The sequence below is a fragment of the Gavialis gangeticus genome, unplaced genomic scaffold (genome assembly GCF_001723915.1).
Source record: "Gavialis gangeticus isolate Ggan-Ray unplaced genomic scaffold, GavGan_comp1, whole genome shotgun sequence".
NCBI classification, from domain to species: Eukaryota; Metazoa; Chordata; order Crocodylia; family Gavialidae; genus Gavialis; species Gavialis gangeticus.
The window spans coordinates 41,358,653-41,369,268 of NW_017729004.1; the positions used below are offsets into that span (position 1 = coordinate 41,358,653).

The 10,616-nt window shown below is 43.6% G+C and overlaps 1 protein-coding gene across 1 annotated transcript in view; it reads left to right on the forward strand.

The window, feature by feature from the left end:
- The window catches only part of CUNH10orf67 (chromosome unknown C10orf67 homolog), a 121,101-nt gene that overhangs the window by 71,311 nt on the left and 39,174 nt on the right, over positions 1-10,616 (forward strand). Inside the window, exons 8-9 of the mRNA XM_019508297.1 lie at positions 681-746; positions 6,384-6,452. Of these exons, the coding sequence (XP_019363842.1) occupies positions 681-746; positions 6,384-6,452 (135 nt within the window). The remainder of the gene's footprint in view (positions 1-680; positions 747-6,383; positions 6,453-10,616) is intronic.

Here is a 10,616-nt window from a genome sequence, read left to right on the forward strand (position 1 = left end):
CTGCATCTCTTTCTTCGACTGCAGGATTTGTTTCAGAATGCAGTTGTCCAGAGACAGCTGTATTTTTACATACAGCTATCCTGAGACCCACTTCTGTGTGTTGTGCGTGTATATTCATTGTGTGTTCAGCACAAAACTGAAGTGTGCATTTGCTGTCTAAGTTGTATAATCAGTGTTTGTCACCTCTTTTGCACCTACCACACATGCTTCAAGACTGATGCCTGGCCATCATCCATTTTACCTACTGTGTTTTCTTAGAAAAACTATGGGTGTTTAGGTGCTTGCTCTGGGAGTGGTGGGGGGAGCACTTTAATTAGAGCACCTCCGCGAGCTGCTCTAATTAAAGTGCCCAGAGCATTTTGTATATCAGCATCCCCGTACTAAAAAATGGCAGCAGGTCACTTCAACTACAGCTCATCAAACAAGTTTTAGTTAAAGTGCCCCCACTGCCATCTTTAAGTACAGGGACACTGATACGTGAGGTGGTGGAGTCAGCTGGAGTGCGGTAATTACCATGTTCCACCAGACTCGATTAATCGAGCCTGCTCCGATGTGCTGTAATTACAACACATTGGAACAGCTTCATGTCTCATGTATAGGTGCCCACTATTTCAAAAGAGTGTTAGAAGACTGTCTGTTAATCTAAAATGCAACATTAATTTTTATATGTTCATTTTTAGTTAATTACAGCTCATGAAGAAATGAAGAAGGAACTTCAAAATGAGAAATTACTAGTTAAGAGTCTGGTAAGCTTCTTGTGGTTATATTATTTTTAGAAATCAAGATTTATTGCAAATTTCATAAAAATAGATTAAAATTCAATTTGCTATTTTAAGCATATATAACTCAAGTGTTGAGTATATATAGCTGAAGGTACTGATTTTTTGAGGGGAGGAGAGAAGAAAAAAACTTTAGGATGTTTCTTGTCCAGAAGTAAAGAAAGAATAAAAAAAAAAGTCTTTTAATTTTGCTGTATCTTGTGGAGATCTTACGGAAGAAATATACACAAAAATGCTGCTAACAGCTTTTTTAAAGAACTTATTATTTTGTATATATAATGGAAGCATTTAGAAAACATTTAACAAATTTAAGATTATTTGGAAAGATTTCCTACCAGTGATTATAAGTGTCTTAGGATAGAGAGAGCCCTCTCTTAAATATTTTTGTATTCTGTCTTAGTCTCATAAGAACACTGCCTTTTATTTTCTTTTTACATGATTCAAGAACTTTCCAGATGGCTGGTCCTTTATTTTATCGTTTGACTTTTTTTCCAGCTTGGTCTCGCACTGCTTTCACACTGGTCACCACTAATATGTCTTTGTTACAGTAAACTGGCTGGGTTTATTATAATAAAAAATAAAACACAGCTTGACTTGCAATCTAAATGTGTTGGAAAAGAATATGATACTGTTTTAGAAGAGAAAAGGTTGTGAATAGAAAATCAGTACCACTTCACTTATTTAAACATTTGCTTTTTTGCAGCTTGTCAAACTTTGTGCCAAGTCATAGCTGCTTTAGTTACTGTGTTTTGTTAATCTCAGCCCCATGTGTCTTGGGCTGTCTTGACAATGGGCCAAATCTTGCAGTTTTTACTCAGTCTTTGACTTCAGTGGGACCTTTGCCTAAGTAAGTGTTACAGGATTGGGTATTTACAAAGCTACAAAAAACAAAATTTCAAGATTATGCAGGAAGTCTTCTTGAAACCAGTTTGTAAATACAGAAAACAAAGAATAAATTAACTTAAAGGCCTATAGTGTCAACAAACACTTTTGTCTCGAAAATGCTTTTTACATTTATTTCTTTTTTCTCTTTTTTAATTTAAAATATAAATAAGATAAAATTATGAATAAGATGTAAAAAGATTAATAAATAAGATTAAAAATATAAATAAGATTATATGTGAGTTAGGGATTATAAATATATTAAGTCCAATGCTAGGGAAACACATTTTAAAGTTATGTCTCTACATCTGTGTATAGAGTCTGATCTTTCAAAAGCAACTGGGTTACCATAAAATGTAGATTCATACTCGCTTTGAAAAATCCCAAGCAGTGAATTTGTACAGACAAGATTGGAAGTCCCAGAAGGTGTCATTAATACCTGATTTGACCCCATCAAACATTTATCACATAAGATGTATGACAAGGAAAAACTCAGATTGACTTTCCAGGCAGGTTTAGGTAGGTGGGCTGCAGCTGAAACAGGATTTTTACTTGTAAATTGAGTTTGTTGACTACAGAAATCTGTCAGGGAAAGTAAACACGAAGTTTAAGGATATCCGTTTTACTAAGACACTTTTCAGTGCTGAACTGCACTTGAAGCATTGTCTGCCTTATCTCTCTTCTTTTATAGGCACTTTCATGTCAAAGGCAGTTCATCTTTCTTGAATTTCCTGTAATTTAAAACAAAATGCAGCTTGAGGGAAGTAAAAAAATTCAAGTTTATTCTAAGTTCCAAAGTAAACTACAGGATTTGATTTTTTTTTTTTTGAAAGCACACCGGGCAAGTAGCACTAATTCACCCAGTGGGCACATCTACCCATGCAATTAGCATGATTCAGTAAACTCCAGTACAGTTTGAAGTTTATTGCTCCCAGGCGCTGTGTTTACATGTATGCCTGGGAATGCAACATGTTGAGCCAGGTTGGAGCAGGCCCAGTTTGCAGGGGCACAGAGGTCAGCCTACCAGCCTGGGACTGCTCTGACCCACCTCAATGTGCTATGGAGGGGCTGGCTGGGGCATGAAGTGCTCCAGCGTGGGGCTAGTCAGCAGGCAGCCCGTGCATTGAAGCATCCTTGTGCCCTGGACACTCGTGTCAGCATTTACACATGTGTCACAGCACACTAAATAACACCACCACCGGATAGTACTTGTGATGACAAGTACTAACCTACAGCAACGTTTATTAGTTTACTGTGGCTGAATAGGGCCACATGTATAGAGGCTGAAATTTGACTGCAGAGCTAATTAGTTTACTTTGCAGTAAATGTCTAATGTAGATGCACCCAGTGGGCACATCTACATGAGACACTTTACTGCACATTAGATTATTCTAATACACAGTAAATCATCACCACCTATATGTGCAGGGGACTTACTGCACAGTAAATTAGGTTAATGCACTGTTTGCTAGTACCAGGGAAAAGAGGTCCTAGATTAAAGACACATTAGCTACTGTGCAGTAGCATACATGCAGGCACTGACTGGTAGCAATTTGCTTCTGGTCAACCCAGACAGCAGGGATCCACTGCTGCCTGGCTAAGCCCTGATGTGGGGAGGTGGGAGCTGTGCCAGCTCCAAGGTCAGCTGTCTCCCTGCCATGTGGGAATTGGGACCCATCTTGATCCCCATGTGGCTGGGAGAGCTGTCCCAGCAGCTAGAATTTGTGTCCCAGCCATGTGGAGATCAGGTCAGAACTCGATTCCCATGTGGCTAGGAGAGCCATTCCCACTTGGCAGGGACACTGGACTGGGGCTGCTTCTGTCAAGTGCAGTTTGTTCCCAACAGGTGCACATGTGTAGACATGCTAGCACTTTAATAAGCCTGAACTTTCTGCAAAGAAAATTTAGGTGCATTAATTGCATGTGTAGATGCACCCAGTGGATGAATCTAAATATGCATTAACATCTACACATGCATTTATGTGTCTTTTCTAATGTGCATTAAATTTAGTACCTCTGGGCATTTGTATACATGCATGCAGTGCAGCACTAGGCGCTTTTAAAAGTCCTCAATGCTGCATCAGGTACATTTGTATAAATGGTGAAATACTTGCAAGCATGCAGCAAATGGCGGTGGTATGCTTTTAAACTTAAACACATCAAAGGTGTTTTAATTCAAAAGCGCACCGCCACCATTTTCTGCATGCTGATGTGCATTTTGCCATTTATACAAATGTATGCAAAGCAGCACCGCATAAATTAGCTCGCATGCTCTGCAGACTCGATTAATCAATTCTGTTTCGATGCACTGGATTTCCAGCACATTGAAGCAGACATAGGTACATGTATGAATGCCCTCCAATGTGAGGTACTATATTAATGTGCATTAATGCACAGTAGCACATTTGCATGGTTTTTTAGTGACACTTCACGCACAGTAGACTGTTTTACTGTGCATTAGCATAATGTCATGGTTTTTACATGACACTTCAATGCACAGTAAAATAGTGTACTGTGCATTAAGCTGCACGTGTAGACACACCCAGTAAGAACTAAATTGTGCCTGTAAGATACAGCCTAGAGCAGTAATTCCCAAAGGGTGTGCTGCAAGAGTAAAGGAAACATGCTGCATGATCCCCCTGTGTGGGGGGGGTATATGCTCTCCCCCCCGTCCAGCACTCTGAGTCTGTGAGAACTACTTGTGGCTGCTCCTCTACAGACTGCTGCATTTGCTGCCACATTCCCCAGCCCTTCCTCACCTCCAGGCAGCACCTGTTCTTGCCCCTTATTACCCCCAGGCTCCCAGCAATGGACTCTGCTGCGAGCAGATGGACAGATGTACAGACAGAGTGGCACTTTTTAGTCTGGTTCATCCCCTCCACTCCTCCCACACTTCCAGGGGTGGCAGGTGGGGCTGTGGGGGTGGTCACTGGGCATATGAGATCCTGCAGGAGTAGCTTCAGTAGCAGAGGCTGCCCTTGCTCCCTGCAGCATAGACCAAGGGTTGAGAGAGGGAAGACAGTGGAAAGAGCAGGGCATAGCAGGGTGAGGTCCTGCCCCTGCCATCTTGAAATGGCACCAAATAGATCAAAAATTCTGAACTTTTTTTAGCCTGACAGCCTCCCTCCATATCTTTTCTGAATTTGAGATGTCTCAGCAATTTGCAACTGGGATTCTGTGAACTTCTGAAAAGGAATGAAAAGGTGCCTTGAAGCTAAGATAAGCTGAGAGCCATAGGTGGCGGAAGGCTAGGGCTAACGGAGCTTAGCCCACTCAAACACAGGGCAGTGAGCAGGGCCACAGGGCAGCTCAGCCACAGGCTCTGGGCTGCTGCAGTGACGGGGGGACACACACTCAGACACGCAGCCAGGATCGCAGCCCCAGCATGTGGCTTACTGCCCAGCACAGCAGCCAGGCAAGCTTCAGCCTACTCTGTGAAGGCGAAGGGGCTTGGGGGAGGGGTTGTGGAGCAGATCAAGGTCCCCACAGTGTAGGAAGGAGTGGGACAGAGGTAGAGGCAGGCTTGGGGTGAAAGGGGCCCCAGGGCAGGTCGTGGGACTGTCGGCAGATTGTCCAAGGGCGCAGAGGGCTCCCACTGCTGCATGCACCCCGGGGGAGTCAAGGGGGGACACTTTGAGTGGCTCCACACTTTGAGTGGCTCCAGCCCCATAGAGCTCAGCCCAGTGGCAAGAGGTGGTGGGAGAGCCACTGGTGGAGATGCTCTGAGTGCAGCCCCAGCCAGTGGCATTCCCCCGCTTTCCGCCACCAGGCTCAGCTCTATGGAGCTGGCGGAGCCACTCAGAGTGCAGCCTGGTGGCAGGAGGTGAGGGAGAGCCAGGGGTGTACTCCAGGTGGCTCTGCCAGCCCCACAGAGCTCAGCCTAGTGGCGGAAGGCAGCAGGAACGCCAGTGGTGGCGCCACTCGGAGTGCAGCCCTGGCGAGCGCAGCCCAGCGCTGGGAGGCTCCTCAGCCCCACAGAGCTCAGCCTGTGGTTTTTCCGGAACTTCCCCTCAGGCCTGTTCACCATGGGTGATCTTGCCAAGAGAGGGAGACTCCAGGTGACATAGCTCTAAGGATCGTTGAGACACACAAGCCTCTCCACTGCTACAAGGTCTCAGTCCGTGGAGAAATATGTATAGTAGTGTACAGGAATCAAAATCATTGTATAGCTCTTCAGCTTTGAAAAAAGGCTTTTACAATTGAGCTCAGTCTCTTTCTTTACTTCTCTTCAGTTTAGCATTGAGTTAAGCACATCTGATACCAAACTGACAGGATTCATAGGTGCCTAAAACTGACTCTTTGGCCTTTAGTCCCTAAAGGAACAATAAAGAGGATACATACCTTGATTGCCTTTGTGCTGTGGTTCTGTAGCACCTGGTGGAACTTCTATTATAAATTAATATAGATTTGTTTTATAGCCATATTTTTTCATAGCACCATACCATACAACCTGGTAGGAAATATGCAAAAGGAATAAGTAATGCTGTTGTTTAGCTCAGTAACGTGAAGTAACCTCAAAAGCAGAATTCTTTTGTTTTGGAAATGATGCAAAAAAGCATTGCTACAAGTCATAGGAAATTGTAATAGTATTGGGATAATCTAATGTTCAACTCTACTGGGAAGAAGACAAATTTGATTTCCAGTCTCCCACTCTTGCTTGTTGGGTAGGAAATACATCGAAAAATAGCAGTTTTTGTTCAGTTTTCTTGTTGTTCACTTTAGCAATTCAAAGAAGCAAAGGAAGACATTGAAACTAAAGTGGAAAATAAAGTAACTAGCACAGAGAGAAAGGTATGTATCTCATCTTTATTACATATGTAAGGTAAAAAGTTATTACCTGATATTATGAACGCACTATTTACACAGTACCTGTAATTTGTTTGCCACATGGTGGATGGTCTCTCCTCATTCTATGTGGTTCTAATTCAGTAAGCAGTTAATTTCCCTATATTCACTATTAACTAAGATAGTGTCATTTTCTGATTTTCATCCATGTATTTCCAGATGACATGGCACAACCTTCATCTTCCACTCACTAATCCTTTGTATAAGATGACCATTCTTTGTCATTTCATCTGGTTGGAAGGAGTATATTGAACTATAGGAGTCAAAGACTGGGAGGGGGCGCTACCAAGTAAGCATAGCTGAGTTTTGTCTAGGTGAAATATGGCAGCCCTCAATGCAGCAGTCTAGGTGTTGGCACAGATTACCTTTTTTTGAAATGTTGTACATTAACAGTTGTATAAACAATGAAAACATTGCCGTCCTAGACCCTCACCCCCCACCCCATGCTTACTTCTCCACAAATAGCAATGGTTAACACAGAAACAGTGTAAAACAAAATGTGAAAAAGATTATGTCACTTACTGGATGTTACAGAACCCAGACACTTTAAGACCAAAAGCAGCATTATGGGTGTGAAATGAACAGGTGATCTGAATTTAGTCTTAGTCCAGCTTTCTTAGTTTTTCTTAGTCTTTTCATGAGGTAGCATTTGAATTCTGTAATTAGGGCTCAACTGAATTCACAGTGGAAGTGGTGTGCACTGCAACTCCTTTAATCTTGCAGATGCCCCCATGTGCTCCCCTGCTGCTGATTAGTGGAGGGGCCCCACTTTCAGTTTGCTCCGGATCAGCAGGGAAGCAAAAACCACAGTTTTAAATTTGGCACCACTTTTGCCTACCCTCTGCCGATTGGCTGAGGGGCCCTGGCAGCCCCACTGCTTGCTGCTGACTGGTGGCAAGGCAAAAGCAGTGCCATGTTTAAAACTGCATGTCACGGGGGCACTTGGGTGCCCCGTTCCTGAGTAAGGATTAGGGCCGCTGCCAATCACCAGGGCAGCTCAGGTGCAGGTTGCTGGAGCAACCAGGTTGGTCGGGTGACCAGAAGGGGGCAGGCCTGGGCCCTTATAAACAGCCAGGTCGGAGCCTGGGGGTAAGAGCTCTGCAGGAGGGCTAAACTGAGCAGTGCAGCCTGAGCACATAGAGGGCTGCATTATGGTGAAGGCAGAGAGAAGCCTGACCGGGAGGCTTTGGCCAGAGAGCCAGGAGGGCCTGGACTTTATGTGATGGCCGGTAGGCTTATGGTTTTGTTACAGTTGGCAGGCTTATTGTTTTATTATTGCCAGTAGGCCTATTGTTTTTGTTACAGCCGGTAGGCTTATTGTTTGGTTCCAGCCAGTTGGCTTATGGTTCTGTTGTGTATATCATCCGGAGGACCGGGTGAGGCTGTAGGGGTGTGAGGAGGCCTCACAGGAGCTCCCCAATAGTCTGGGGGTTTCTAGGTGCCCTGTGTGGGCACTGAGCAGCGCCGGGAAGGTGCGGCAGCTTGGCACCAGAGTGGTGCAGCGTGTGGGGTTGAGACCCCAGCCCAAGAGGGCAGTACTCGGCCCAGTGAGGGCGTAAGACCCTGAGAAGGGTCAGGGGGCCAGGCACGGCTGCGTGCCACCTGAGCCCCGGCGCCGGTAAAACCCCGAGCCAAGGGCGCGAGAGGCACGGGAGCAGGCTCCGAGAGAGCCAAGGGCGCGGGAGGCCAGGCACGGCTGCGTGCCACCTGAGCCCCAGGTGCGGTTGTTGGCACGAGACAGGCCCCGTGAGGGGCAAGAGGCACAGAGACAGGCCCCGGCGAGGGGAAGAGCGCGGGAAGCACGTGGCATAGGCCCAAGGGGGGCCAGCCTGCAAGAGTAAAGCCCAGGAGGGGCTAGTATAAGGTTGGAGACACAAGAACATCAGGAATAGCTGCGAGGCTTGGGGCGTGCTAAAGGGGAGGTAGGAGGCACGCATAGCCCATAAGGCTGGGATGCACCAAGTCACCCTGAGATCATAGGAGATAAAAGGCAGCCTCCCATATAAAACTATATGAGATCAAAGACGTGGCGGGCAAGAATAAGAGGGTGCTGGATCTCCTAGTTGCCACGGCAAGGGGGCGCTAGCGGGATCACGGCTGCTCCTAGGCCCCACTCCGTGACACTGCAGTTTTCGCTTCCCTGCTGATCGGGAGTGAGCTGCAAGCAGGGCCCCTCTACCAATCAGTGGCAGGGAGCGTGCTTGGGGGACCCTGCAAGATTAAAGGAGCTGCAGTTCATGCCATTCTGTCATGAATTTGGAAAAGCCCTAACTATAATAGGAGGACATTCAGTGTAAAAAATATAGATACATCTTAAGTACTTATGGCTGCGTGATATTAGTGAGAGAGAAAGTGTGGTGCCACTTACATAAGTCTTGCCCACTATCACAAGGCTGTCCCTGGCCTTAAGTCTTTCTTTACATCTAGTATTTGAATGCTATAAATAGGAGGAAATTAGGTGAAAAATATAGATATATCTTTTATGCTAGTCTAGGAATGATTTTTGAATTACATATATGGTAAATGTTTCTCTAAAATATAGTGTTCCAATAGTTAGCAATTATGACTCTGTAACTTGAACAGATTAGTTATTTGAATTATTTAACCTAACTATAAATAGGTAAACAGTCTAATACAAGATTTCTGAATGCATTAGAGGCAAATATAATGTTTTTAGTGCATCTTCTGTACCAGTCACCAGTTTCTGCTGTATAATAAAGGTTTGGCTTCTGGAACTAAAAGTGAATAATATTTCTATTTACATTTATTTTTAGGAAAAAATGGCTGAATTAATAAAACAATCATTAACTTTTTCAGAGCTTTGTGTTCAATACTGAAAATACCTAAAATACTTTAGAATAAAGGGTTTGTTTTTATTGTATCCTTTAAAAGAAAGACAGAGTTTAGAATTGACGAAAGTTTTGTTTAACTAAAAGTTGCTTTAATCCTTGATCTTCCTGAAGCTTCAAATATTATCAGACGGCAAGCAAGTACTTAGAAGCTAATATCTAAATCAATGTATTAATCACCCTGCCTTTTTGAACTTGTATTTCTTACAACAGTTATTTGACATTTCTTATTAATCATACTTACATTTGGCAATCCATGGCATGTGGTGGGAACAGCACACATGCTGATGAGATAAACTGAATCTGAAGCACGTCTGAAAGGAAGGATAAAAATTCTACCAGTTATTTAAAATATATAAACTGTTTCAAAGTAGTATGTGTTTGTTTTAAAATATGTGATACAGAATATTGTTAGCAGTTTGGTGTTTGCTTCGGAGTTTGGTGTTTACTATCCTTAATTATAACTCAAAGAAATGATAGGCAGCACTATATAACACATAAGAAAAGAGCTGCAGTAGCAGAATACTGTTGTTCAAGTATTGCTGTTTACATTTGAAAGATAATACTAATTAAGACACTTGTCCATGCCTCTGGCTGCTATAGTGCACTATTTCACATGTTGAAACACCAGCAGCAGTATCAAAATGGTAATTTCAACAAGAATTCAGTTAACCTGCCACCTACAAAATTGCCTTTCCACATTTCAGTCAGTCAAGAAGACTACTCTGAGCCCCCTAAAAAATCCTATCAAACAGATGTCTTTTGTAGTGTACTCATAAGGTCACCAAATTTGGACTATTTTAGACTAAAGAAGATGCAAGAAGGAAGGCAGAGTACCCTTACTGACCACAGCTGTGACCATTTGCCATATGACCCACCAGATAGGTTGGTCCCAGACAGTTTATTTGTTGGTTTTTTAATAAGTCAGAATGACTATCTTATACTCCATCAATAGACCAATAGACAGTAAATAACAGATGGGTATGCAGAAAAACCTGAACTAACTTAGTTGGTGCAGGTACAGTTAACTAAAGGTTTCACCTTGGCTAATTCAATTATACTTCTTTCACTATTTCAGCTAGCTTGTTCAGAGCAAGCTCGAGTATCTTTGTAGGACATGAGGGGAGGATTGTTTGCAAAGTCTTTTTTTCACCATCTCTATAGTTGGCCAAGCTACTGGCCAAGCTTTCAGGTGCCAGTCATGCTTCTTCAGGTCTAAATTCTCACCTCTCATGCATTTCCTGGATTGTTACCGCTATAG